At 57.2% G+C, this 26,345-nt stretch overlaps 4 protein-coding genes across 5 annotated transcripts; 2 read left to right on the forward strand and 2 right to left on the reverse strand.

The window, feature by feature from the left end:
• Window positions 1-15: 15 nt before the first annotated feature.
• On the forward strand, window positions 16-5,720 carry MLX (MAX dimerization protein MLX). 2 transcript variants are annotated; one of them, XM_052785539.1, is made up of 8 exons: window positions 16-106; window positions 517-553; window positions 719-808; window positions 1,315-1,421; window positions 1,673-1,772; window positions 2,641-2,740; window positions 3,173-3,374; window positions 3,943-5,720. In XM_052785539.1, the coding sequence occupies exons 1-8, from the start codon at window positions 62-64 to the stop codon at window positions 3,997-3,999; spliced, it is 738 nt and encodes a 245-aa protein (XP_052641499.1). In that variant the 5' UTR covers window positions 16-61; the 3' UTR covers window positions 4,000-5,720. The 2 variants fall into 2 exon arrangements, with proteins under 2 accessions (XP_052641499.1, XP_052641500.1); XM_052785540.1 differs by lacking the exon at window positions 517-553 and having other exon boundaries at window positions 48-106.
• A 220-nt stretch (window positions 5,721-5,940) lies between these two features.
• On the reverse strand, window positions 5,941-8,592 carry PSMC3IP (PSMC3 interacting protein). The gene is made up of 8 exons (XM_052785541.1): window positions 8,463-8,592; window positions 8,264-8,373; window positions 8,106-8,195; window positions 7,917-8,028; window positions 7,631-7,776; window positions 7,134-7,187; window positions 6,550-6,609; window positions 5,941-6,439 (listed from the first exon to the last, which is right to left on the reverse strand). The coding sequence occupies exons 1-8, from the start codon at window positions 8,494-8,496 to the stop codon at window positions 6,380-6,382; spliced, it is 666 nt and encodes a 221-aa protein (XP_052641501.1). The 5' UTR covers window positions 8,497-8,592; the 3' UTR covers window positions 5,941-6,379.
• Window positions 8,593-9,086: 494 nt separating this feature from the next.
• RETREG3 (reticulophagy regulator family member 3) lies at window positions 9,087-17,503 on the reverse strand. The gene is made up of 9 exons (XM_052785528.1): window positions 17,261-17,503; window positions 16,202-16,308; window positions 14,935-14,965; window positions 13,671-13,797; window positions 12,890-12,974; window positions 12,325-12,462; window positions 11,739-11,818; window positions 11,243-11,375; window positions 9,087-10,712 (listed from the first exon to the last, which is right to left on the reverse strand). Exons 1-9 carry the CDS (start codon window positions 17,440-17,442, stop codon window positions 10,279-10,281), a joined length of 1,317 nt encoding a protein of 438 aa, XP_052641488.1. The 5' UTR covers window positions 17,443-17,503; the 3' UTR covers window positions 9,087-10,278.
• A 141-nt stretch (window positions 17,504-17,644) lies between these two features.
• On the forward strand, window positions 17,645-25,737 carry TUBG1 (tubulin gamma 1). Its single transcript, XM_052785522.1, has 11 exons — window positions 17,645-17,807; window positions 18,032-18,144; window positions 18,763-18,930; window positions 19,191-19,259; window positions 20,530-20,609; window positions 21,213-21,339; window positions 22,136-22,222; window positions 22,474-22,623; window positions 23,949-24,101; window positions 24,421-24,582; window positions 25,021-25,737. Exons 1-11 carry the CDS (start codon window positions 17,759-17,761, stop codon window positions 25,216-25,218), a joined length of 1,356 nt encoding a protein of 451 aa, XP_052641482.1. The 5' UTR covers window positions 17,645-17,758; the 3' UTR covers window positions 25,219-25,737.
• Window positions 25,738-26,345: the final 608 nt, after the last annotated feature.

Genomic DNA, 26,345 nt, shown 5'->3' on the forward strand with positions numbered 1-26,345 from the left:
CAGGGCGGACTGCTTTTCCCGTCGGCCCCCGCGGCGGTCACATGACCGGGGCGGGCGGAAGATGGCGGAGCCGCCCGGCGCCGCGGCCGAGGACTCGTGGGGGAAGGTGGGTCCGTTCGCCGGGCTCCGCGCCGGGCTGCGGGCGGGGGACCGGGCCGGCAGGCTGGCTGGGGGCACCTGAGGGCGCTTCGGGTGCGGGGCTGCGGGCGGGGGCGCTGGGCCGGAGCGCCGGGGGCGGCGGAGCCGAGGCCGCGGGCGGGGTGAGCGCCGGGTCGAGGGTAGAGGGTCGGGATAGAGCACGAGGGGCAGGGTCAAGGCGAAGGGAAAGGCCAAAGGTTACCGAGCGCGCGGGGACCGGAGCTCCGGGGGGGGGTACCGCTTGGGCGACCGGGGCGACCGGGACTCCGGGCGGAGCCGGGGCCCGGGCCCGGGGCGGGGGGGCCGCGGTTTGCTGCCCGAACCCAGCTGACGTCTCTCCTTCGGCCCGCCATGGCTCCACCGCCGGCCCCGCTCAAGGTGGACGCTGCCTACAGCGACAATGGCCTGGACTCGGGTAGGTGCCCGGCAGCCCCCCCCGACCCCCGCCTCCGGTCACAGCAGCTGCTTGTCGTGAGCACGACGGCGACAGCGGCTGCCTGGTGACCCGTCCACCCCATCCCTCTGCGCCCGGTCACGCACCCCGGGTTCGTCGCTTACTCCGTGAACCCTCTTCTTCCAGCGCTCTTTATGGAAAATGCGAGGAAAGGAAGCATAGTGTCACGAGCCAACAGTATCGGCTCCACCAGTGCCTCTTCTGTCCCCAATACAGGTGGGCCTGTGGGGTTTGTTCTTTGTGACCGTGGGTCTTTCTGCTCACTGTGGTGCCCGGCACGTAGCAGGGCTCGCAGCTCTCGCCCCTGTCCTGAGAGTGTGAGCACGGCTGCCCCTCTTGCTGGCTGGGCAGGATTCCCACCCTGAGGGGGGAGGGAAGGTGGTGGGGAACAGCGTCGGGGCGTTGTGGTTTCCGGCAGCGTTTGGGGTGGGCAGTTGGTTGGGTTTTGACGCCTTCTCGAGGCAGCTGCAGGCGTCTTCTGCCTGCCCAGCTCTGCAAGGAAAGGGAAGGGGTTGTCAGGGCCCCTTGGTGTGTTTGTCCTTGGCCCGACCTGCTGGAGCTGAGTGCCGCCCTGGGGGCACCGGGTGGTCCTGGGCCTGGCAGCAGCCCGTAAGGCCCAGCTGGTACCTCGGCTGTCACCCCCTCCTTGCACCTCTGCCCCCCGTGATTCGGGAGCTCACCAGTCAGACGTCTTCACGCTCATGCGAGCTCTCTCCACGCAGATGATGAGGACAGCGATTATCACCAGGAGACCTACAAGGAATCGTACAAGGACCGGCGCAGGCGGGCGCACACCCAGGCGGAGCAGAAGAGGCGAGACGCCATCAAGGTAACCTGAGAGGCTGCGTGTGCTGTCAGAGCACAGCGACTTTCTGGTTCCCCGGGCCCTGCGCCTGCTGTTTTCAGCACCTTCCCCTTTGTTTTGCTGCTGGACCTACCCTCCCCAGACACAAGTGTGCTGGGAGCCACCTTGGCTCTGGCTGGCTGCTTGGTGGGAGCTGGGATTTGACACATTTTGAAACAACCAGTCTCGCACTGCTGAACTCCAAATACATGTGCCGTGGCTCTGCTTCCCCACAGAAAGGCTATGATGACTTGCAGGCCATCGTTCCTACCTGTGAGCAGCAGGATTTCTCCATAGGCTCCCAGAAGCTCAGCAAGGCCATCGTCCTCCAGAAAAGTGAGTCTTTGTTGTGGTTTAACCCTAGCCAGCAACTAAGCACCACGCAACCGCTCACTCACTCCACTGCCACCCAGTGGGATGGGGGAGAGAACCGGGAGAAAAAAAAAAAGTAAAATTCGTGAGGTGAGATAAGGACAGTTTAATAGAACAGAAAGGGAGAAACTAATAATGATAATAATACCAATAATAAAATGGCAGTACTAATAAAGGATTGGAATATACAAAACAAGTGATGCACAATGCAATTGCTCACTACTTGCTGACCGATGCCCAGTTAGTTCCTGAGCAGCGATCCCCCCCAGGCCAGCTCACCCCAGTTTATATACTGGGCATGACATCACATGGTATGGAATATCCCTTTGGCCAGTTTGGGTCAGCTGCCCTGGCTGTGTCCCCTCCCAATTTCTTGTGCCCCTCCAGCCTTCTTGCTGGCTGGGCATGAGAAGCTGAAAAATCCTTGACTTAGAGTTTATACTATTTAGCAACAACTGAAAACATCAGTGTGTTATCAACATTCTTCTCATACTGAATCCAGAACATAGCACTCTACCAGCTACTAGAAAGAAAATTAACTCTATCCCAGCCGAAACCTGGACAGTCTTGAGGGTGGGGAGAGGGAAGGGGGTGCTGTCAACCCCCAAAACGCCTCGCTAGAGCCATGCAGCATGGAGGTTCAGCACTTTGGGACCTTCTGGTGTGAAGATGCTCTGGGGGACCCCAGGTGCTGGCCACCTCCACCCACCCACCTCCGCAAGGAGAATGGGGGCAGGTGGGAGGTGATGCTGCCCAGGCTTAGGCACCTTCTGTGGGGATCTCGGGGTCTTGTGTCTGCTCTCAGATCCTCACTGTGTGTTTTCATGTTCAGCCATTGACTACATCCAGTTCCTGCATAAGGAAAAGAAGAAGCAAGAGGAGGAAGTTTCTACCCTCAGGAAAGACGTAATGGCCTTGAAGATCATGAAAGTGTAAGGGAAGAGCTGTCGGGGTGCTGCCGCCTTCTTCCTGCTGTTTTCCCCTGTCCTTGCAAGGCTCCATGGATGCACTCAGTGCTTCACAGGCAGCCTGGCACCCGGAGTACCAAACCTGTGCCTGCCTGCTGTCATTGTTTCTCCTCCAGTGGCTCGTTAGGGTGGGTCTGTCTCGAGTCAGTTGGTGGAGTTTAGTGTGAAGGTGGATCTGACTCAGAAAATGCATCTGCTCCCAGTGTCAGGAGTGGCTGCAGCTCCCCAGTGTTTCTTTACTTGCAGGATCTTCCACAAACTCTTGGTCCTCCCCACCCCTGCAGTGGTTCTCAGTGGCCAGTGACCGGCAGTGAGCTCTGCCCCCGCAGCTGAGCAGAAGCGAGGTGTGGGAGGCCTCACTCTGCTGCTGAACATGGGGCACTTGGTTTGTTTCAGGAACTACGAGCAGATTGTGAAAGCTCATCAGGACAACCCGAACGAGGGGAAGGACCAGGTCTCTGATGAGGTGAAGTTCAATGTTTTCCAAGGCATTATGGATTCCTTGTTCCAGTCCTTTAACGCCTCCATCTCAGTAACGAGTTTTCAGGAGCTCTCGGCATGCGTCTTCAGCTGGATTGAGGAGCACTGCAAACCCCAGGTGAGCCCAGGAGCCGCAGGTGGGCTGTTGAGATGGCAGAGTGAAATGCGGCAGAGGCCATTGCGCACATCTGCGCCCAGTGCAGGACTGGGTGTGGCTGTCCCCTCTCCTGGGGCTTCCGAAAGTGCAGCATGTGACCGGTGCTGGACTGGGGCAGGGTGGGGGTGTGGGGGGGACAGGAGTTGGGGCCCAAGCTCCAGCATGTCCCACTCCAGCTGCTGGACTGGTTTGGTGCTGAAAGCTGGCCAGGGTGAAACCGGGTTCAGGAGAGTCCTGCTGGTTCCCCATCACTCCTTCAGGACACTTAGAGGTTTTCTGGGAATTAAGAAACCACTGAGGGGGGCAGGCACTGAGGCAGGGCTGGGTCCCTGCCCTGCTGCAGCTGCCTGAGATCCTGCGGCCCAGGAACAGAGGTGGGAGCGTTTCCCATACAGGTGTTGTGGTGCTGGGCACTGTGTGTGCCGGCCCCGGGGCCGCGGCACATGCTGGAGCCTCTCGTGGGCATCGCTCACTGGGGACGGGCCGTTCCCGCACTGGAACAACTGACCGTGTCTCCTCTCTGCCCCAGACGCTGCGGGACATTGTGATCGGGGTCCTGCACCAACTGAAGAGTCAGCTCTACTGAGCCTTCCCCTTGCAGTGCCAGCAGCGCCGGGGCTGCCGCTGCCTCTACACCCACGGGGACGGGGCACCTCCTGCCCGGGGGCCTGGGTGACGGGTGCCAGGAAGGGCTGGGCCATCTCCCTCATGGCTGTTCTTAAAGCTTCTCTGAATTATTTATTGTATTAACTATGAAACCAAAACGAGGCTGTGCAGACACCTCTGCTCCACAGGTGCTGTCACAGTTGATATTACCAAATATTTGTATGGACTTAGCAAAGAGAGGAAAAAAAGCATGTATTGAGTAGAGGTCTTTTAAGGTGCCAGAGAGTCTTTCGCTCAGGCAGGCACGGTGGGGTTTGCCTGTGTCACTGACCCTCCAGTGCGAAGCAGATCTGCTCCGTAACCTCAGGCCTCTGACACAACCCCTCCTGATCCTGGGGGAGGGGGAATGAAACAAGAACGGATGCTAAAAGCTGTTGGTTTCTGTAAAAACAGACTATGAATAGGCTTCTCCCGTAACTGCGGGCTTTCTTGTACCTCCCTCTGAACCAGCTCTTACAGGGCAGGGTTTTTAAGTTAAGTTGTGTAGATGCTTTGGGGAAGCTGGCAGAGCTGGCTGAAGGATGAGCCCCTCACCACCAGGGAGACCCTTACTCGGCACAGCCACAACTTCCCTGGTGCAGAGCTGGCAGCACAGGCTGGGGACTTGCTAAAACCTGACCTCTTCTGCTGTAGCCGTAGTTCCCCTGAAAGGGAGATGGGAGTGAGCTTTCTGTGCCGGCTTTTCCTGAGCAAGTGCTGAAACGTGTGTGGCTTCATGTCTTTGGGTTTTGATGTGGCTGTACTGAACAGGAAAGCAGTTCAGTAGCTGTAGGACAGCACTGCCACAAGCTCACGCTGCTCCTCCTTAGAACTTTTATATACGCACATATATACATAACCAGCCTTGATTTGATTTTATTTTTTTTGTTTTTATAAATCACTGAAATCATCCTGAAGTATTATCAGTGTCAGCTTTGCAGACAGATGCTCTCTGGAACACTTTTTAACCTGTCACATGCTGCTGCTGTCAGTATGGTTCATGGCTCTGACCAACACAAATACATTGTGGCACGGTGTAGCCGTTGCCCAAGCGATGGTTGTTCACCGCACAGAGCGATTGTATCAGGGTCTTCCTGCGCGGTGATGCTGGCAGCAGGATTTGTTCTCTGTAATCACGGTTGTGCTCCCACTCCAGGGTAGTGGATATTTATTTTTACACTGTTTTTCCACTGTTGATGAGGTAGCACTTGGCTCCAGGTTACATGGTTTGAATGCTGCAGCATGAGAATGTTTAAAGCTACTGCTCCACTTCATTTAGTAGTGGAGAACCCACTCGGGGGTATGATTTCTACACAGAATTATTCTTCAAACCCTGCCTTTGGCTGTCCTTTCCAAGGCAATGCAATGGAAGCCTCAGAGTCAAACCCTGTGGTGATGCACGTCACTGATAAAGCATGCACAGGGTCAACTGTGTCCGGTCTGGAAGATGTTGCTTTGTTATGAAAAAAATCCTCTCTCGTGGGTGAGCAGGTTAGGGTTAGGGCTCTGCAGCTGAACAAGGAGCACAGACTGAACCCCTGGAGATGTTCTGCCAGAAGCTGCCTTGGGAGGAGGACATGGAGTTTTACAGACCTCACATGTGAAAGCGACATATTTTTCTATTGTGAAAAGTAATTAAATAAATTTTGCTGAATGGTTTAATGATTTTTCTGCTTTTATTTCTGTTGCCGAGTTCCTGGACCCTTCCCCTAGAACCGGTCAGAGACGGAGAGGTAGTTTCTGGAAGCCTGGCCCAGCCATCGTGGCTCAGGTTACTTGCTCCTGGCTCTTGCCTTACCCACCCCTCAGGGCTCCTGTGACCCAGAGCTCAAGCCCTGCCCTGACGCCCTTTGAACAGAAAAGCACCACAGCAAAGCACAGCTGAACCAAAAGCCTGGTGTTTAATGGGCCGTTTTCTCCTGTACCACTCAGTCACGCTGCGGGAAGCGGCTGAAATACACATAGAGCTCTGCAGCCCTAACAGTCACTAGTTCATTTGCCTTCCTGAGGCACTCTCTTCCTTTTCTTACTGGAACACCAGGGACTCTAAAACAGTGTACTTACTTACACCTTCCCCACGACAGCTCACTGCACCGAAGCGCAGGAAGAAATAACATACATTCCCTCTGCACGTGAGACAGTGAGAGGGCCCAGTGCTGAGTCAATCCCTGCAGCCACCCTTCCAGCTGCAAAGCATTTTAAAACAAACACACATAAATATGCAGGACCAGCCCAACCCCTGCAAAAAGAGGAAAAAAAACCCCAACAGCTACATTTCAGCATCAGCTCCTTCTTCCTGGGGCAAAGGCTCCCTCAGTGCCTCACACAGCTGCCGGCAGCGTGACGTTATGGTCCTCGTCCGTCTCTATCCCAACCTCCTCCTGTACAGGCACAGAGCATCTCAGCAGGGCAGCTGCCCCAACCTGGCAGCGTAGGCAGAGCTGCCGCTGCCATGCTGGGGCCACAGGGCCAACCCGGCCTCAGTACTTACAAAGAATTGCTTCTTGCTTTTGGGGTACCCCTCCAGGATGGCCTCCAGCAGCTCAGTCGCCTGGCAAGACAGGGGCACTGTGAGGGCTGCGGGGCGGCCGTGCCGAGATGCCAGTGCCAGGCAGCCCTGCCACAGCTCTTGGGGACTGTCCCCCATAGGGACGTCACAAGCCAGCACAGCTCAGGTGACAGCATGGGAGCAGCCATCTCTAACGTGAGACGAGTCTGGTTTGTTTCCCGAGGACAGAGCTCTACAGGGACTCATGTATTTAGGTGCTGCAGCAACACGGCCTTTTCCCAGGGGATTATCTTGGTACCCGCAAGCCTTCCCCAAACCCATACGACCCCGGGGGCAGCACTGAGCGCAGCCAGCACAGCACTCCAGGCTCCACAGCTACAGCGATCGCCCAGGGTCTCCTCACTTGGCTCTGCAGCGGTGGGAAGCCGCTCCACTCAAACAGGGGCTGCTCCCCGAGCTGCCCAGCAGACCCCATGTCCCCGGCAGGGTGCCAGTGCCACCGCAGGACTGTCACCGCCACCTCCCCGGCACTGCCCACCTGCCCCGCTCGATGGCATGACCATTACCATTCGCTTCCTCCTCCGCCACTCCTTGCAGTACAGCTTCTGCTCGCTACAGACCTGCGAACAGCAAGACAAAAGTGAGAATGAGCAGCCGCCCCACGAAGCTGCCGTAAGCCCAAGGCCAGGAGACAGAGGGTTATTTAACAGCACAAGTGGCTCATGAAGCCGCTGCAGGGATGTGAACCTCTCTGCGAAACGCATCACCCAAGACATGAAAAGATGAATTGACCAAGTGGCAGATGACTGCCCAAAGCAAAAGTTTGCAAGGAAGAGGCAGCTCAGGCTGTTTCCTAAAGATGCCCCGAGAGTCGTCACCATCACGCACACAGCCGAGGCTCGTGCAGAGGCTCTGCGGAGCAGCCCAGGTCCCACGCGACCCCCTGTACTGGTATCAGTTGGACCGGGGACCAGGTAAGCTGGCGAAAGGTCTGGTACAATTGGCCCAGCCCCAGCCTGAGCTCTGCTGCTGGTGCTCAGCTCAGCCCCTGGCAGCTCTTTACCTTTTCTTTTTCTTCTGGAGTCACGTGGTTGGTGGCAGACTTAATCCTCTCCAGCTTCTCTGCGTAACTTGTGCAGTCCTTCCTCAGCTCCTCGATCTCTCTGGCCATCTCAGGGGTTGTCATGGAGCTGTTCAGGTCCTTCAGCTCTGGAAAGCAGGCACTGATCACCGGCGGGACTGACAGCCCAGGCACAGCCGCCCGTCCCCGCGGGGTCCAGCCAGCGCAGCCGTTGCCGGTGCCGTGGCGGGGGGGGGGGGGGCTAGCCGGGCAGGCAAGGTGTGCTCACCCGCCTCCATCTGCCGGCAGCTCTGCTGTAGCGCCTGCACCTTGGTGGAGAGCGCGGCGATCTCCCCGTCCAGGCCACGGAGCTCCGACTCGCTGGCGGCCGGGAGCTGCTCCTGCGGCGAGGACGGAGGCAGCGGGTCAGCAGCGCCGGCGGGCACCGGCGGGGGCGGCGCCCGGGCCCGGGGCTCACCTGGTCGGCGAAGTAGATCTTCTGCTTCCCGTAGGCCTTCTCACGGACGCGGCCCTGCTGCGCCAGCTGCTCCAGCGCCTTCACCACGGCCTGCGGGACGAGCGCCGTCAGCCGGGGCGGGCCCCGCCTCGCCCCGGCCCCGGCCCGGCCCCGCTCACCGCCTTGCCCAGCCCGTGCTCCCGCTGCAGGTTCCCGAAGGCGTCCTGGGCGCTGTACGGCCGGTTCTGCTCCCGCAGGTACCGCAGCAGGATGGCGGCGGCGGCGGCGCCTCCTGCGGGACAAGCCCGCCGGTCACCGCGGCCGCCCGGGACCGCGACGGGAGGGCAGCAGCCGCCCGGCCCCCGCTCACTCACTCACCGCCCGCCGCGGGGCCCTCACGGCCTTTGCTCATCCTCCGCCTCCGCTCGCCCCGCTCCGCTCCCGACCGGCGGCGCTGACACACTTCCGGCGCGCCGCCCGCTCCCCGCCAATCGGGGCGAGGGAAGAGAGGCGGGCTCCCATTGGCCCCGGGCCTCGCCTCGAAGCCACGCCCCGAGGGGGCGGGGCGCCGCGGGAGCAGTGGGCGGGGCCAAGCCCGGTCCCGCAGCGGCCCGCCGTTCCGCCCGACCCAGAGGAGCGCGGCGTGCCCGGGCCGGGACAGGCCGGTCCGCCGAGGGGCGAAGCGCTGGCCGGAGAGCGCCGGGCCAACGGGCAGGGCCGGACCAGGGCCTCCGCACCCCCAGCCAGACGGAAACCGGTCCTAAACCCACACGGGCAAGGAGCGCCCGCCGTTCCCCCCGCCTGCCCACTGCCACGGCACCCCAGGACCGTGGGAGGCCAGCGCCAAGGCTTACGCTCGTACAACACAACCCGTTAACGACACCCCCCACTTACCCAGGGCCGAGGCCAGCCGCCCCCCACCCCCAGGCCAGCACGAGCACCCGTACGGCCACCAACACTTGCAGGCAAGCGGATTTAGACAAAAAGAAGCAGATAAAGGGGTTTCCCTGAAGAGGTACGTTCTTTGCTGCACAAACGTGATCGGAGTCAGGTTCTATGGCTTAGAAAAAGCAATGGGAAAGCTCAGTGGGGCAGAGGGCCGGAGGGCTCGGGCCATCCAGCTGACAGAATGTCTCTCCCCTGTAGGTTGCTGGTTTGTTTACGGGACCACAACGGGCACAAGCTCTTCGGTCACTGGTGGCTCAGGCTGGCGTTCCCCGTTCGGTTCCTACCGGCGGGCTCTCAACTGCACAAGGCTGGGAAGCAGCGGGCTGTCCCCAGGGCCAGAACAAAACTGGCCGGGCAGACCAGCTCCACCTCTTCCCTCCTCTAGAAAACCCATCCCTAGCAGTTCCCCCAGAGGCAGCGTCAGGGGAGGTGCAGTATTGCCACTGTCCACGCCGGACACGTGCTGGAGGGGCACAGGGGGTTTTTAGCAAAGTGTTAGTCCGTTATTTTAGGAAAGCAACACAAGAGCAGCTGCCACATGTAGATGTTCTTTGCAGGACTCTAGTCATCACAGTAGATGTCTTATTGCCATCACGTCTCTTACAAAATAGCATCACTAGAAAGCTGGAACCGGAGATGAGTGGTCATTGCAAGTACAAACATTGTGGTCATACACCGTCATGTCCACAACAGGAGCAAGGGGTTTGTTTCTATCCGGAGCTAGATATTGCTGGGAGAGAAGACTTGGATTCTGTGCACGTTTTAGGAGCAGGGAATAGTTGTCTTAAAGACAGAATAGCATTAAGTCCCAGACACTAAAGTCTGAGGGGAAACCAATCCAGTTCACCTGGTTACGCATCAGCCCCGGAAGGTTGGCTTCAAGATTGTCCTCGGTGATGCTAAGTCAGTCTGATCGGTGGTCTCTAGAGCTGTAGACACCAGATTTATTGTCTTAGGTGAGGAAGTTTGGAGCAAGCAGCATCCTGGCAGACAGTGCAGGGCAACGTATGGGTGATTGTGGAACTATCACATCAACGCCTTTTCCCTATGAATTACCAGTGTAGTTTATTTTAAAATCCAAGCGAGGCTACAGAGTCACAAGTCACAGTGGTGTTCCCAGCCAGGACTGGCTGTCACATCAGTCATACTCACACAGGAGACAATCTAGGTAACTGTGCAAGGCTTTTCCTTCCAGGATTCCCTCCACGATGCACAATAGAAAACCAGAGGGAAGTGATGGGATTGCTTACTGGCCCCGTGAGCCAGCAGGATCCAGCTGGTTCAGCTCAGACTGATCCAGCAGTTCAAAGTCATCCCCTTCCGCATCAGTGTCCAAGTCCGAGCTGGCCGTTCTAAGATAAGTCTTTGCACCTCTCTGGGGATTGTCGCTGCGTGAGAAGCCTGGCTGAGGGGCTCCTGACAGCGCAAACTGTATCATCCCTTTGGTGACAAATCCAGCTATGTCGTTAGTAAGATTCTGTACAGATGGCAGTGCGCTGGATTCTTCCTGGTCATAAGGGAGATGCAGATCTTCTGCCACTTGTGGGCGGTAAGCCAGACTTGGGATCCCAATGCTGGTGTCATCTTCGTCATCTATGCCAGTTGCTTCTGGGTTTATGGAAGGGAAGTCGGCAAGATCCCTGGCAAAAGATTCTTCTGGGTCACTGTGACCGTCCAGGTCTAGAAGAGGAGAAAGTGCTTTAAATACACAGCACACACCAAACACCCTGCAGGCAAGGGCAGCACAGCACACAAAAGCTGGGCCATTACCTCCCCAAGACAGACTGTCTCTTGTCATCTCACAGACCAAATGCTCTTTAATCTCCCCCTCACACAGCTATTTGGGATGCCTACTGGCTTCCCAGTTCACTTGCAAAGAATGCGGATGCTGAACCAGACACCTTCTGCCAGAGGAAAGCACCTCCCTCCCAGACTTTGCACTGCAGCCTGTATCCCTATAGCCAGAGACTGGCAGAGCTGGATCTGCCTTTGAAGAGCAGCTGTCATTGCTCTACTAAAGCACCACAGGAATTAAGAAGGAAGCTCAGTTCTGAAAAAACAGGTAGTTGCACCTCATCTTAGGCAGCAAGACAGACATCAAACAGCTAGACCTCAAGGACAGAAGGCAATGCATCCTCCTCTCTCCAACCCGTCACACTGGCACCTGCTCAGCCTTCCACACCTTCCAGAAGCTTCCCATTTCCTCTCACCTTCTGATCCCTCTGTCAGGGGAGTCTGGCCCCTTGAAAGGTTAAACATCCCGTTTTCAGTATAGGAAACCTCAGCATCCGAATGCTCCGAGTCAGAGATGGTTAGTTCCTTGGCGACCACAGAGTCATCCAGCTTTGAAATAGGAGATAAAATTGAAAACACCAAATACCAGAAAGCTTATTCCTCTGCCTCAAGACAAAACACGTGATCCAGTGGCTGCCAGTTAAACCCAGTCTGCATGCAAGGCTGGTATCCGAGGCTCATTTCACACTTTACTCCCAGCCTAGGAGACTGTAGTTGGTACAAGCAGCTCTGGACATACTTGAGTGAGACAGAACAGGAAAGACCTCTCTAAAAGGAGACTATCTTCATCTGACCTTCCATCACAACTCAGCTACAACGTGCTGTATACGCAGCCATGCACTGCATGTCCACGCAATGCAGTGAGTTTGTTCTATTCAGCTGAGCTTTTATATTTCCAAGAAATTTCATTACCTTGGGACAGAATGCAGCAAGCTCCTCTTCGCTGTCACTCCCATCGTCCACAGCCTCCTGATTAAGGGATTGGCGACGCACTGCCAGAAACCAGAGTCAAAGCTTATTATTGCTGCTAGGACAGGGGTCTGTACAGGACCAGCATTATGTTGAGCAGAAAAACCCTAAACTGGCAAGCTTGGACATAATGTAACACAGCATGCTTTGTTCCGCAGCAGAGCAACGTGATCTGTTTCTGACTTGGGCTGCTGCAGATCTTTTGCTGAGACGAACATGTTTAGCAGCTACCTTGCACTGAGTCCCTCCTTTTTTTTTTCAGTGCAACTGCAATATGGAACACACAGTGCTGGCAGCTGAGAAACAGACCAGCTCAGCACTGTGAAGAGCTTACACCAACCACTCACTGGGAGAGGCCTGCGGAGGCAGAGCTGCCTTGCTTCCTTCCCAAAGCAGTTGTGAGTATTTGCCAAGGGCGCTGGAGTGACTGCCATGCCATAAATGCAGCCCCATCCCACTCCAAGACCAGGGGCTCGATTCACAGGCTGTTTCAGGTACCAAGGGTCAGAAACACAGTACAGAAACTTACGTTGCTTCTCTCGCTGCTTTGATATCATGTAGCCTCGAACACTGAAATCCAGCCGCTGCAGAGCTGGCTCCAGCTTCATGTACATGCGCTGCCCCAGTCTGTGGTACACAGCAAGGGGCCACAGCAGGATGAAGAGCACTGAGGTAAGTGGGAACGCTGATTAGAAGTTGGTTCAGGATGCTACTTGGCAAACATCTTGCCCATTTTGTGATGCAGTATAACACATACACAGTATGCAAGATCTGAGTACTGAAGGCAATGGTGTGGGAGGCTGTTAGAATTGGTGCAATCACCTCTGCCAATTTAACAAAATTGAGAGGCCAACATATTAGTGCTCAGATCTATGGTTACTAAGCACTCAAACATGTTCTCTCTGGACCAGAGACCTTAGAGTCCTAGATGAGAACCACCACATTCCAGGCAGAATGTATTATTTTAAATTTTAAAGCCATTCACACAAGCTTCCCTTTTAAGCAGAAGAGCCCCATCCCTCGGACATTCAGATCCCACTCATCTCTACCCCTTTTCACTTTTAAGTCTGTATTTGGCACAGAGATCTACTTACACAGCAAGTATGAGAGCAAGAGTCCAGGGATATACCGGCCCAGGACAGCCAGGAAAGTAAAGACTCCACACACTAGAAGGCAAAACTGAAGACATGGGAGACAGTGAGTTTCCAAGATTAAGCAGTGGATTCACTCAGTTCTTGACTGTCTTGTTCTCTGCAGATTCTAGGTCAAGTCATAATTCTAATGACAGCAAAGCCTTCCTAATGTTCAATTACCCCGCTCTAGGGCTAGCAGAGACACAGGAGGTATCTGGCTTCAGAGCGACAGGCAGCATCCCAAGGCCTCTGCCTCAGAATATGAGGAGCTTCCCAAAGCAGGTAAGCTAAAAGCAAGGAAAAGGCTAAAGACAGAACTCTTCGAGATGAAAGGACAAGGACAGTACCACCATGTTACATGTTCCTTTTTGCATAAGCCTCAAAAAAAAGAAGAAAAAGAAAAAAAAGCTTGACACACTTTCTCAAACTGTTAAAGTCCAATGAGGGACATGAGTTTGACAGACACTTTGAAAAGCTAGAAACCTACAGAAGGAGCAGCTACGTTTTCACTTCACTAGTGCAATCAACATGCCGACACTTGTTTTCTCCTCCCTCCTCCACAACTTGATTATTCTACCTGTGCTTTCTATTACTCTCCACCACTTGATAGCCATGTTGTTGTGGGAGACCTCCCGTGGTAACCTCTCATGTCTGAATGCATTCAGCCAACACAAGAAGATACTAGTGGTCAGCAGAGGCTCCGCACCAAACATTTTATTTGCTGAGGTCTGTACATTCTTACCTTGCCAGGGTTTTGCCTCTTGAAAATGAAGAGATTACTTAAGAAGTTGGTCCCAGCCACCCATCCTTCAGCCAAATGGTGACAGAGTTCTGGCACTCCGAGCAGCCGAGGGTGAACGTATCCCCAGCTGCAGCGAAGGGAAGAATTTGGGAACAGATATTACTGCGTTGACGTCAGTGCAGAAGTCACTTGTTACAAACACTTGTCTCAATACTACCTTCTCTTCTCCCCCAGCCACTGAGCTCTAGAGATGAGGATCAGCCTGCCTTCCAAAACACCACCTTGCCAAAAGCAGCACTTCTCTGTACCATTCTACAAGCATCCCAGTTCTCCCACAGCAGCTAAGGAGCAGTAATTTCAGTCATTCAGTCTTTTGGCTTAGACTAGTTTCCATGCTACTGGAAGGAGAGGGCAGCGCAGAAACGAATCAAGCGAATCCATTTGCTTTTTCTGCATTTATTTGGTCAACTGCAATGCCTCCAAGAATTCAGCAAGAGGTCTACAAGCAGCCTTGTACCTTAATATATTCAGTTACTTCAGAGGCATTGTCTTTGGCAAGTTCTATTAGTGCTTCTTAACTGCTAGTCGCAAGTACTTGAAGGTTAGGAAGAGCAATTCCTTTTGTATTTGGGCCTCTTGCAAAAAAAAAAAAAAAAATTAAAAAAAAATTGTCATTTGGCAACAGCTCAAGTGATTTAATCAGGAGCTGAGCATCCAGTGCGGCTTGGCAGCACAGGCAGGCAGAAAGGTGTGCCCAGAGAGAGGAAGGTGTTATTAAGACAACACCCCAACATTTCTCAACCCATTATTAATGCTGCAGTCAGATCATAACTATGCAGTAACAACTTCTGGAACAAGCTTGTTAAACATTCCCTATCAAGTCTTAGAAGACTTCATTATTTCCAAAAGAAATGCTGTTTTCCTGCTATCAGAGGCCCATACAAAAGGAATTGCTTTTAAGGCAGCACCTCTAAGTTTAGGGTGCAGGGGCAAGTGGCAGGGGAATTTTTACAACACTCAAGCAAGCATTATTGGAGGCCAATATGAAGGCAAAGATTAAGTATAATATAATGGCTTGGGCAAGTCAAAAACTTTTCACAACTGCTTGACAGAGTCCAGGGCTCCATTATCCCTCCACTAAGCAGCTCCCTTCTCCCCCTTCCTTCCTCACTCAAAGGAGCCAACATTACAAGCACATGCAGGTAATAATTACACGGTATCACAGCAAAGTACCAAACAGCAGAGGATTCAATTAGTTTCCTACCTCTCATTGTCTAATTCGTCAGGTCTTGCCACTAAAATATTAAGAACAGACACTACATTAGTTGCAAGGAATTTGCCATGAGAATGCTTAGCTCTTGGGATTTAAGTAAAGCTTTAATGAGCTAGGGAATACCTGGAAAGGACATTAACTGTAATTAAGAACTGGAGATGCATCACAATTTTAATGTATACGTGTGACGGTACAAGACTGCAAGAGAGTCTCTTTGTTGCTCCTCAATATTCGTTGGACATTGTCTGGAAGGCTGCTCTGGTTACACTGACAGGTAATAGCAAAAAATACCACTTTCATCTCCCTCCCTTCCCCTACACACAAAGCAGATGGTGAAGGAAGAACAGCTTGCTTGCTGAGAAGCACTGGAGATTTAAGTCTTTTGATACTTTCTCACTCAGGTTGGGATTTGAAAAGTGACCCAGGGAGGTACCAGTTATCCTGACAAATCGAAATCAAGGTTATAAGGGAATTGCACAGACACTTCCTCCTAAGGAGGAACACTTCAGCTACAAAGCCTGAGCCAAGCTGCTGCTAGAAACTGAGGAAAGCTTTAATGTCTTCCCAAGAACTACACAGAACACAAGTTGAAGCAGAAAGCTGGGAGTTGTACTTGCTAGTTAGTTAGGGAACCACCTCTGGGAGCATGCAAACCATCCACACGGCTTCAAAACCAACCTGTCCATGCAAAGCCAACAAAATCCTGAGCTGCTAAGAACAGCAGTATTCACGAGTATATTAATATCACAAATGACAGATAGAACTGCTTTGTTTACTGAAAGCTTAAGACTAACTTCATTAACAGCTTTTAAGATATCTCTACTTTCAAACAAATCTCTACTCAACAGCAAGGCTGGGACTCATCTTCATTCTAAAACATGAAGCTGGTTTATTACAGATTCTGACGAGAAATCCAGATGGATTCCACGTATGCTTCAATTTCTTGTTCTTGTACTGAATGCTCGGGAGGTGAATCATTGCTTCAAAACCTGCACTGGTTCACGTACACCAGACGTTTCAAGATTATGAGAGAAATACCGGTGTCACAAGCGTGAAAAGCTCTTCTTATGTTTATATAGGTTAGGATTTTCCAACTCCAGGAAGAACACGCCTACAGTGTTTTTGCCTGCTTCTAGGCCCACAGAGCAAAAACTCCAGGATTTTAACTATTTGACTCTAGGCAGTGCAGAGCCTATGTACCTCTAGGGCTAAAAACAGCGCTTGATTTGCTGGTATCAACTCAAATGTTGCAACTTACCTCCAATTTCAGGCCAGATTTTGTTCTTCCACTGATCTAGACAAACTACTACTATAAGGGTAAATGCAACCAGGAACAGCAAGCGAAGAGAAGTCAGAGCAAAAAACCTATGGGGAAGAAATGAACAAATCGGTACCAACCAGCTCTGTGTGACACACACAAAAGGGATAACACTAACTAACTCAAAACAAATCAGTCACTCGGTGACAGTCATAGCCAGAGAAAAGTAAGCAAGGGCTAATCAGTCAGCATCCAGCCTGCCCGCGCTGCCTGGTGGGGACCTTATCAGGCAGCTGCTGTCAGGCTGCCTTAGGGACCCTTATCTGTTTGTGTCACTTCTAGCACAACAGCCCGGCTTTACAGCTCACACGTTGGAGGCGAGCAGAACCTGCTGCCCTTCCTCCACTGTTCACAAAACAGGCTGGCTTTTGCCGATTAGTTCCATGCTTTCAGATAACAAGGAAAACACGCTGAGAGTGACAGAGCTGAAGCAGGCATCAGCACTCCCAGGTTCCTTCCTGCCTGCTGAAAGAGGTCAGGGGCTCAAACTCCTACGCCAGCCGCTGGGGTCCCACTCCCAGCCGTGAGCCGTTCCCAGCCAGCCCGGGGGAGCCGGCTCTTCTGCGGGAAGCGGCGGGACCCTTCCTCCCTGGAGGACTTGCTCGCCAGCTCCCGGGAGAGGGGGTTCGGGGCAGCCGTGAGGGTGCGGGCAGGCAGGGCGCCGCTCGCTGCTGCCCTCCGGCCGCCGGCCTCCGCCCACTCGAGACCCGCCGCCAGGGGGGCAAAGCCCGTCAGGGCAGCTGCGGCGGCGAACAACGGCCCCCGCCACCCAGGGCGTTCCGCCGGCCCCCGCTCTACCGAGCGGTCGCGGGGAAGAGCCGACCCGGGGCTGCCCGCCCCCGCGGCCCCTCCGCCGCGCCAGGGGCCCCGTCGGGCCGCGCCTTCCGACGCAGGGACCGCTCCGCTGCCCGGCGTCCCCGCAGCGGGGGAACCGACCCGGGCCCCCGCCTCCCCGCCAGCCGCGGCCCGGGACCCCCCGCCGCCGCCGCCGCCGCTCACCAGAAGAGGCCGTGCGCCGCCGCCCACCACAGCGCGCTGCGGCCCGGCCGCTCCCACACCAGCGCGGCCTGCGCGGCGCTCAGCAGCGGCTCGTAGGGCCCCAGGCGGCCCCGCAGCGCCGCGCTCAGCGCCTGCACCCGCCGCTGCCGCTCGCCGGGCCGCGCCGCCGCCGCCGCCGCCATGGCTCCCGCACGGCATCAACATCCGGCCGCCCCGCGCGCGCGCACGGCCGCCGCCGACATGGCGGCCCCCGCCGCCGGAGGCAGTGCCGCGCCGGGCGCCGCCATCTTGGCGCAGGCGCGGCCGCCGCCCGTCCGCCGGGGCGCGCGCGCGTTGCCAGGGCGCCGCTCGCCCCCGCCCCTGGCGGCGCCCTCCCGGAAGTGCGCCGCGCGCACGCGCAGTGCCGTTGGCGCCGGGCGGGAGACGCGGCGGGGCAGCGGGGAGCCGGGCGGAGGAGCGGAGCGGACCGGAGCGGACCGGAGCCGAGCCTCGGCCGCGATGCCGCGGGAGATCATCACCCTGCAGCTGGGCCAGTGCGGCAACCAGAGTGAGTGGGCGACCGGGGCCGGCGGCGGCAGCAGGGCCGGGCCGGGGGAGCGCGCCCCGGGCGGGGCCGGGATGCTGTGGGGGGCGTGGGCGGGGCCTGCCGGGGCCGGGGCGGGGCCTGCCGGGGCCGGGGCGGGGCCTGCGGGGGCGGGGCGGGGCCTGCAGGACCGGGGATGCTCCGGCCCCGGCCCCGGCCCCGGCCCGTCTGACCGCGTCCCCCCGCAGTCGGGTTCGAGTTCTGGAAGCAGCTCTGCGCCGAGCACGGCATCAGCCCCGAGGGCATCGTGGAGGAGTTCGCCACCGAGGGCACCGACCGCAAGGACGTCTTCTTCTACCAGGTACTGCCGGGCGCTGCCCCTGCCCCCTGCCCGCCCAGCCCCTGCCCGCGCTGGGACGTGGAGCGGGCACGCTGTGCTGCGGGATGCACCTGCCCTCGTCACCGGGTTGAGCCATGCCTGGATGAACGCCGGCAGGGCTGTCTGTGACTGCTTCGGCTCTCTCCGGCAGCCCCCACCCCGTTCAGGGACTGGTGGGCTGACGCTGACCCCGGGCTGGTTTGAGTGGCAGCCTCAGCCATGCGCTCCTGCTAGGCAGCACGCTGCCAGGCTCCTATCTCTGCTCCTGTTTCTGGAAATGGATGTGTTGTGGAGGCAGAAACACGAGGCTGAGGCTGCCATAGAGACCACCTTACGTAACCACCACGAGTGCAGGCCCCTTGGGGGAGAGCCGCCCCCCCACCTGCCCAGCATTCAGGATATGCTCTGGGGCGCATAAAGATGCTGCATTACAGACAGGCCGTACATAACAAGTTTCCCTTCCTCCTCTTCCCTGTCAGACGCCAGCTGTGCCGTGCTCTCCCACGGCCAGGGGGTGGCACACGCACTTGCAGTTTCTCTTGCAGTAAGAAGCGGCGCTGAGCTGCGACTGCATCATGATCTTACTGCTCCTTGTTAAAGGCAGACGATGAGCACTACATCCCGCGGGCCGTGCTGCTGGACCTGGAGCCCCGAGTTATCCACTCCATCCTGAACTCCCCTTACGCTAACCTCTACAACCCAGAAAACATCTACCTGTCTGAGCACGGAGGGGGAGCTGGGAACAACTGGGCCAGTGGCTTCTCACAGGTAACAGCTCTAGTGCTTCTGGGTGCAAACACAGGTCAGCTCGTTAGGTGTGAGGCTTTATCGTGGCTCTCTCATGTCAGGCTCAGTATGCAGTTTCTGAAGAATACCTCATCATTCAGCAGGGACTTACACCTGACACTTTGTGGCACCCCGGGCGCAGGGTCACATTGCCAATCTGACCTGGCTTCACACGAGGCTTGAGGAGCTCTTCTTCATTTTCTGTGGGAAAGGAACAAATCTTGGTCTGGTCTCTCTTGCAGGGAGAAAAAATCCATGAAGACATTTTTGACATAATAGACAGAGAGGCTGATGGGAGCGACAGTTTGGAAGTAAGTAAGCCAGGGGATTTGGATCCAGTTGCCCTGCTTGATGTTTTCAGAGCCAAGCTGCTGTTTTATAAGGTCAAGCTCAGCCGTTTGGTGTATGCAGACTTCCTCAACTTGCTTCTGGGTGCCGAGCAGAGAACACGTAGAGAGGGGAAGCAGGGAAAGGAGGTCTTTCCCATCACTACTACATCTGCCAGGCTTCCCCAGAAGTCTTCTTACTGTTTGCTCAGCAGGGCATTTTTCTGCCCCAAATACTGCTTGCATTGGGCATTTCCTGTAGGATACAGTCTGCAGGAAGAGTTCCAGGCATTATGGTGCTTTTTCCTTTCCCTGTTCCACCTCCATCCCATGGCTCTCCCCCACGTCAGCTGAAGCAGGACACACACTGCTTGTCCTCCGGTGAAGATCCTCACGGGTAGGGAGGGCTGTGCTGGAACAAGGCACCTGCTGCTCCTCTGTCTGCAGCAGAAGAGGGAGCCATGGGCTGCCAGCAGGAAGGTGTTTAGACCCAAAGTTGCTGAGTGCTTTGAAATCCACGGAATGAGCGCAGGCAGCTGCAGCTTCGTTTTCTTTCCAGCCGGGTTAAAGGGGCACCAGGGGTACCGACAGCTCTTCAGCTGCTTTGCCGTGTGCCTCTGCAGGACCTTGGCCACCGTCCCTGTAAACCTGTTCCCTGTGCGTAGACAGACAGGGCTCCCTGGTGTTTGTGTCAGGCTGTCACATGGCAACAGGGGAAGGGAAAATGTCATCGTAAAATAAGCTGGCAGAAGATCCAAGAGCTGGTTGTGGGACCTGCAGCAGGTGGGAACTGTCCTGAAGTCAGGTAGAGGGAGTTTGGCCTTAGGCACTCTAGAAGGAGGGGAATGGCATGGAGGACCCAGGGAAAGGTCTGAGAACATGTACCTCCGTTTTGTATGACTGACTGGACCCTGAAGGTGATGGAGCTATTCTGAGGCTGTTCTGGGGTGGGAGGAATCCAGGAGGCTCCTGAGCAGCAGTTGAGCTTTGTGGTACGTGCAGAGACGTGGATTCCACCCACTCTGGCAGAAGTGGCCTGATGAGTGTGTGGCCGTCGCTGTGGTCTGGAGGAGCCAGGGCTAACCTCCACTCCATCCACAGGCATCACTCCATGCTCTCAGTTGTCACAGGGGGAGTTGTCGCCCTGGCTGGCAAGTCTCTGCTGGAGGTGGCGGCGGTGGCACAGCATGCTTTGTTCTGCCTGCTCCTGGGCCTGAGCTGGACCTTGAGCTGCCTGCATTCTGCTTTCTTCCAGGGGTTTGTGCTTTGCCACTCCATTGCCGGTGGAACGGGCTCCGGATTGGGCTCGTACCTCCTGGAGAGACTGAATGACAGGTAAGGATTCAGCCTTGTTCCCTTCCCTCACGGCAGAGTCTGGCCCAGCCTGGGCACCCTGCCAAAGTGGGGAGCTGGAGAGCGCTGACTCAGAGCCACCGCCCCCACCCAAACACTGTCTTGTGCAATCCCTGGCACACTGCCCGGGGAAGGGATGGCTCCTGATACGCCTGGGGACTTCAGAGCCTCTGAAACTGGACTCAGGCTGTCCAAACTCTGCCTTCCCTCAGCCGTTCTTATCAGGCAGCTGCCTTCTGACACCCTGACTGTGCAAGGGAGGGTGGGAGGCTCTAGCTGTGGGCTCTGAGCTACCATTCCTGCCTGTTTCAGCTTGCAGCCTCTTGAAAAGGCTTGTAAGCAGCTGCTTAATCAGCCTGTGGATGGCTCAGCCTCGGCTGTAGCTCTGTCTGGCAGTCTGCTCCTGTACTGCTAGGGTAGGCACTGCTGGGACAAATTCTCTCCCTCCCTGGGAGCTGACTCTGGCATGCAGCGCTGGTGACTCACTGCTGTCCTGAGCCCTGGAGACTGCAAAGGGAGCTTGTGGGAGGAGAGAGTGCTGGCTTGGCAGTGTTAACCCTTGAGATGGCTGGGCTTTCTCACCAGGTATCCCAAGAAGCTGGTGGAGACCTACTCGGTTTTCCCAAACCAAGATGAGATGAGTGATGTTGTAGTCCAGCCGTACAACTCTCTGCTGACACTGAAGAGGCTGACTCAGAACGCTGACTGCGTGGTAAGAGTCCCGCTGTGTGTCAGGCCAGCAGTGCAGCCCGCTCCTGCATGGCAGCCCTGTCCCCAGCTGCTCAAAAACTCAGCTTTTCCTGGGGCAAGTGCCATAGCTGTGTGGGGTGAGTGCCACAACAGCGTGCAACGTGCCTGTGAAGCCCCAGGCGCAGCAACGAGTGCGTCCCAGTCCAGAAGGACTGAGCAGATGTGGTGGCTCCAGGGACAAGGGCACTGCACTAACCCCTGCTGAGCTGTCCGGCTTGGCATTTCTGCCTCCAGGATCCAGCAGATTTTTCCCATGGCAGTGAGGAGTGGCTGTGCTTCCTCTGCATAGCTGCGCTGCAGCCTTCTGCTTGAACTTGATTCCAGCATCACTTTCAGCACCCACAAGCCCCAGCCAGGCAGCATCTTCAGCCTGCACCAGGGCCTTCGGTCAGGTCCTAACCAAGACACTGCTTGTCCCTCCCAGCTTATCTCTGCACGTGGCAGGGAAAGAGCAGCTGTGCCAGAGCTGCTGGGGCTGAAGGTTGCTGTGAGGTGGTGGCCCAGAGGCAGTGCTCTTTGGGAGAGCGCTGGGGAGCACAGCCAGGACGGGAGGGAAGAGCTTCCATTGACAGTGTCAGTTACGCTCCACAGATGAGTCAGCTTGTGGTTTCAAGTGTCTGCCACCTGCCATGGAGGGCTCTGCCAGGCTGCGGCGCTCAGGGCCTGTGCTGGGCAATCTGGTGCCCTCGGACACGTGGCCAGGGCTGCCCATCCTCAGGCTGCCTCCGAGGCTCTTCACAGAGCTTTTTCTCTTGCAGGTGGTCCTGGACAACACAGCCTTGAATCGGATCGCAACGGACCGGCTGCACATTCAGAACCCATCCTTCTCTCAGATCAACCAGCTGGTGAGAAGGGCTCTTCCCTCTGGAGAAGCTGGCATGGGGCTTCCCTGCTGTGTTCGATTCGGTCTGAACCTACTCCATGGGCTGGGCACGGTGCTGCGCAGCCTGGAGCCGTGAACGAGGGTCCTCCGCTCTTCCCAGGGGCAGCCTCCACAGGCGCTCCAGCTTCCCCCGGCACAGCTGTGTGAAGCAGGTTTTGAATGTGCTCTGCGACCGTGTGGTGATGCGGACGCTGACCCTGTCCTCTCCCCCAGGTCTCCACCATCATGTCTGCCAGCACCACCACGCTCAGGTATCCCGGATACATGAACAACGACCTCATCGGGCTGATTGCTTCGCTGATCCCCACCCCCCGGCTGCACTTCCTCATGACGGGGTACACCCCGCTCACCACTGACCAGTCGGTAAGGCAGCCCGCCAGGCACTCCTCCCCTTCCCCGAGGGCAGGAGGAGCTGCTCACTTTGTAACATCCGTCAGTCCCACAGTCTTGGTGTGAGCTGTAATTGTGTGTTCCAAATCCCAGGCCCGTGTGCCCACACCACGTGACAGCCGCATGTGATATGAATCAGACGTGAGCAGGCAATTGTGCTTGTGCTGGGCTACCTGCTGCATGCATCAGGATGGCTGCGGCAGCTATGAGAGAGCTGACAGTATCTGATCTGGCAAAAGCCACCCTTAGAAACGATCAGACTGAGCCCAGCAAAGTGGCCCTGCCAGTCCTGCCACCCCGGTGGGCCACCAGCCCAGGCCGTTTGGGTCAGAACACTCTTGGTCATTGTCATGCCAAGACTGATTGTGGGCTCCAGGCATCAGCCCCTTCCCAAGGCTTGGTCTGTGTACTGGGAGGGGACTGCCACCCCTCAGCTGCATCAAACACTACTGCTTGCGTTTAGCTTGTCCCCAGCCAGTGCCCCCTCAGCCCCCCCAGTGAGAATGGGGCAGTTCTGTTTTGAGAGGCACTCACCTGCGCTGGCCGCGTCTCAGTTCTGCTGGGAGCTAACAGCTGCTGTTCTCCTCTCGTGTGCATTTCCTCAGGATGTTACTCAGAGAAGCAAATGTGAAAAACTGCTGGCTCTGAAAAGGGTATCGAGTGTGTGATCTGTCCTCCCAGGGAGGAGTGCGGGAAGGGCTCAGCCAGCAGCTCAGACGGCGCCTGGAGCGGGGCTGTCACATCGCCGAGCTGTCCTTGCTATGGGCACTCCTTTGGGTACTGGCCCTGGCTGTGGCACCCTTGGCAGGCAGCAGCTGGGCAAAGCCCGTGACAGCCCTCGGGGACTGCAGTGGCTGGTCTGCCCATGGGCTCAGTGCAGGGCGAGGTGAGGAGGGGGTGCAGCGGGGAACGACCCCTCCCCTGTCGTCCAGCCCTGCTTTTTGCCTCGGCAGTGGAACAGGACAGAAGTTTGACAGCACAACATGAAACGCATCCCCGTCACTCTGGTCTCAGCTGAGCTTTGCCCCCAGCCCTTGCTGTGCTGCTGCAGGGGGGGTAGCTCAGCACCCTTGTGTTGGAGCCTCCGCCAATGCTCCGGTTCTGAGCCTGGCTACGCCTGTTGTGTGACTTTGGGATTTCTCTGTCCTGCATGCGGCTTTGCATGTGGCTCCATCCCCAGGGCGAGGGCTTCTCTGTCCAGCTACCCTCCACTCCTGTGTGCGTGTGCATGTGCAGGGCAGCGGGAGGGCAAGGGAGCAGCACGCCCACTCCCTCTGACCCCCAGCTGGCATTTGCAGGTGGCCAGCGTGAGGAAAACCACAGTCCTGGATGTGATGAGAAGACTGCTGCAGCCTAAAAATGTGATGGTGTCCACAGGGCGAGACAGGCAGACCAACCACTGCTACATTGCCATCCTCAACATCATCCAGGGGGAGGTGGATCCTACACAGGTGAGCTCCCACAGCCGTTTCAGATACTGATGGCAATGGTGTGGCCTGCCAGGGAAGGGCACGGTCACTGTCCTCCTGTGCAGGGATCCTGGGGCGAGACTGAGCAGTGCCCAAGAACTGGCTCCAAGTTGCTCCTGTGTGGGCCCTGGCCCTGTGGAAGGGCTGCTAGTCCCTTGGCGTGAGGAGACTCCCTGCCTGCCGTTTGCTGAAGTCCACCTTCCTGAGGCCATATGCCCTGCGAGGAGCAGCTCCTGGGTCTGCTGGGACCAGGCTGCTTTGCCCATCACCCTGTTGCCCCTTGCTGCTCTCGTCCTGCCAGGTTCACAAGAGTCTGCAGCGGATCCGGGAGAGGAAGCTGGCGAACTTCATCCCCTGGGGTCCTGCCAGCATCCAGGTGGCTTTGTCCCGCAAGTCCCCCTACCTGCCATCCGCACACCGCGTCAGTGGCCTCATGATGGCAAACCATACCAACATCTCCTCGGTAAGTGCCTTCCCTCTACACCGTGGGCAGCGCTGGGGCCCCACAGCCGCAACTCTGACGTCCTTTCAGTCGCAAACGTGTCTTCTCTGGGGGCTTTAACAAAGCCACGGCAAGCCCTACAGACGCTCCCAGCTGGGGCACAGCAGGGCTCAGGTCTGCTCTGGGGTCCCGTCAGTCCTGCTGCACCCCGGTGCCGTTCTCCCAGGAGCTGGCTGCAGCAGGACTCCCTCTCCCTGGCCAAAGGCAGCCTCGGAAGCACGAGCTGATCCCGAGTGCTGGCTGGGTGCAGGGTAGCAGCTACTGCCCTGCCGGCCTGGGGCAGGCTGCCTGCCTGCCTGCCTCCTCCTAGGCAGCAGCCTGAGGAGGTCAGGCCCCCCGCCCTGCCCCACGGGATCCCCAGGGAGCTCTGGCCCGTCTGACCGCTGCGCTGCTCTCCAGCTGTTTGAGCGGACGTGCCGGCAATACGACAAGCTGCGCAAGCGGGAGGCCTTCCTGGAGCAGTTCCGCAAGGAGGACATCTTCAAGGACAACTTTGATGAGCTGGACAACTCCCGGGAGATCGTGCAGCAGCTGATCGACGAGTACCATGCGGCCACGCGCCCTGACTACATCTCCTGGGGCACGCAGGAGCAGTGAGTGCTCTGCCAGGGGACGGGAGGGTCCCACGGCCACCTCCACGCACGCCGGCAGGGCTTGTCTCTGCCGTGCCCACGTTTAGCACCCCTCAGCGCTGCCCGGCCGTGGTGGAGTCGTCGCAGCGGCTGCACACACACGCTGCGCTCCTCAGCGGAAGCAGCTCTGCAGGGCGCAGTGCTGCCCCTGAAGACCCTTGGCGGGGGACAGCCTCCGCTCCACCACGTGCCCTGGCCCAGGACGGGACTGGGGCAGCTGCACTCTGTGCTGGTAGGGAACCTCTGCCCGTGGGAGCAACACTCGCTCAGAGGAGGAGGAGAGCGAACCCGGGGGCTTGGAACAGGCCTGGCCGAAGAGTTGGGTGCATGTGACCCCCCCGTGGCCAAAGGCTCTGTGTGGCTGAGCTAGTCCTTGCCCTGGGCAGGAGCCTTGTTCCTCCTTCGCCAGATCAGGCCTGGGGCACAGGCTGTATCTATATTTTTGTAGGTTATTTTGCTTTAATAAAGGCTGTTCCTGCACTGACGCTGCCTGCATGGCTCCTGGAGCGAGCAGCCGAGCAGGGAAGCAGCTGCAGACGCTGCAGGGCCAGCGCTCGCCTTGGCCAGCTGGCTGGCCCCACTGCACAGCCGCAGCCCACCGGTGTCCCAGCTCGGTGGGAACGCTGAACCGGCACCGCTGCTCACCTGCACGTTGCAGTGGTGTGCGGGGCTGGCCCTGCCCCGGCCGGGAGCCAGCCGGCAGCATGCTGTCTGGGCCCGGGCAGCGCTGGGCGACTGCTGCGGCAGAGCCAGAAATACTGGAAGGACCTGCCTGCGCCGCTGACCAGGGACAGGAGTCGGCACCACCCTGCCTGCAGAGCATGCGGTGCTGCGTTAATGTTTCACAGGGGCGAGGCCCCGTGCAGCAGGGAGGCCCCAGAGGGACTGGGGGTGCCCTCACCGCTCTGGATCCGAGACAGGGGACGGCATCACCGGGAAGGATGCAGGCTCAGGGCCGGCTGGTGTCAATGCGGGGTGGGAGGGGGACACGCAGACACGGCAGCTCCGGTCCTGCCACGCGTGACTCAGGCTGCGAGGGATGGGACGCGGGGCAGCTCTGGCACTGGCCCAAGCACAGGCAGCCCAAGGTGA

The sequence above is a fragment of the Harpia harpyja genome, chromosome 4 (genome assembly GCF_026419915.1).
Source record: "Harpia harpyja isolate bHarHar1 chromosome 4, bHarHar1 primary haplotype, whole genome shotgun sequence".
NCBI lineage: Eukaryota > Metazoa > Chordata > Aves > Accipitriformes > Accipitridae > Harpia > Harpia harpyja.

Excerpts from the sequence above, each read along its gene's own strand:
- MLX (XM_052785539.1), top strand. The coding sequence starts at position 62 with ATGGCGGAGCCGCCCGGCGCCGCGGCCGAGGACTCGTGGGGGAAG. Across the intron at positions 107-516 it reads CCGAGGACTCGTGGGGGAAG|GTGGACGCTGCCTACAGCGA; the intron begins GTGGGTCCGTTC and ends GCCCCGCTCAAG. Across the intron at positions 554-718 it reads CGACAATGGCCTGGACTCGG|CGCTCTTTATGGAAAATGCG; the intron begins GTAGGTGCCCGG and ends CTCTTCTTCCAG.
- PSMC3IP (XM_052785541.1), bottom strand. The coding sequence starts at position 8,496 with ATGAGCAAAGGCCGTGAGGGCCCCGCGGCGGGCG. Across the intron at positions 8,029-8,105 it reads AGATCTACTTCGCCGACCAG|GAGCAGCTCCCGGCCGCCAG; the intron begins GTGAGCCCCGGG and ends TCCTCGCCGCAG. Across the intron at positions 6,610-7,133 it reads GGCGGAGGAGGAAGCGAATG|GCGACTGAGCTGCTGGAGGC; the intron begins GTAATGGTCATG and ends CTGTCTTGCCAG.
- RETREG3 (XM_052785528.1), bottom strand. The coding sequence starts at position 17,442 with ATGGCGGCGGCGGCGGCGGCGCGGCCCGGCGAGCGGCAGCGGCGGGTG. Across the intron at positions 11,819-12,324 it reads AAAGCAGCGAGAGAAGCAAC|TGCGTCGCCAATCCCTTAAT; the intron begins GTAAGTTTCTGT and ends GGTTTCTGGCAG. Across the intron at positions 11,376-11,738 it reads TTGCTGCATTCTGTCCCAAG|CTGGATGACTCTGTGGTCGC; the intron begins GTAATGAAATTT and ends CCTATTTCAAAG.
- TUBG1 (XM_052785522.1), top strand. The coding sequence starts at position 17,759 with ATGCCGCGGGAGATCATCACCCTGCAGCTGGGCCAGTGCGGCAACCAG. Across the intron at positions 17,808-18,031 it reads GGGCCAGTGCGGCAACCAGA|TCGGGTTCGAGTTCTGGAAG; the intron begins GTGAGTGGGCGA and ends GTCCCCCCGCAG. Across the intron at positions 24,102-24,420 it reads GGGAGGTGGATCCTACACAG|GTTCACAAGAGTCTGCAGCG; the intron begins GTGAGCTCCCAC and ends TCGTCCTGCCAG.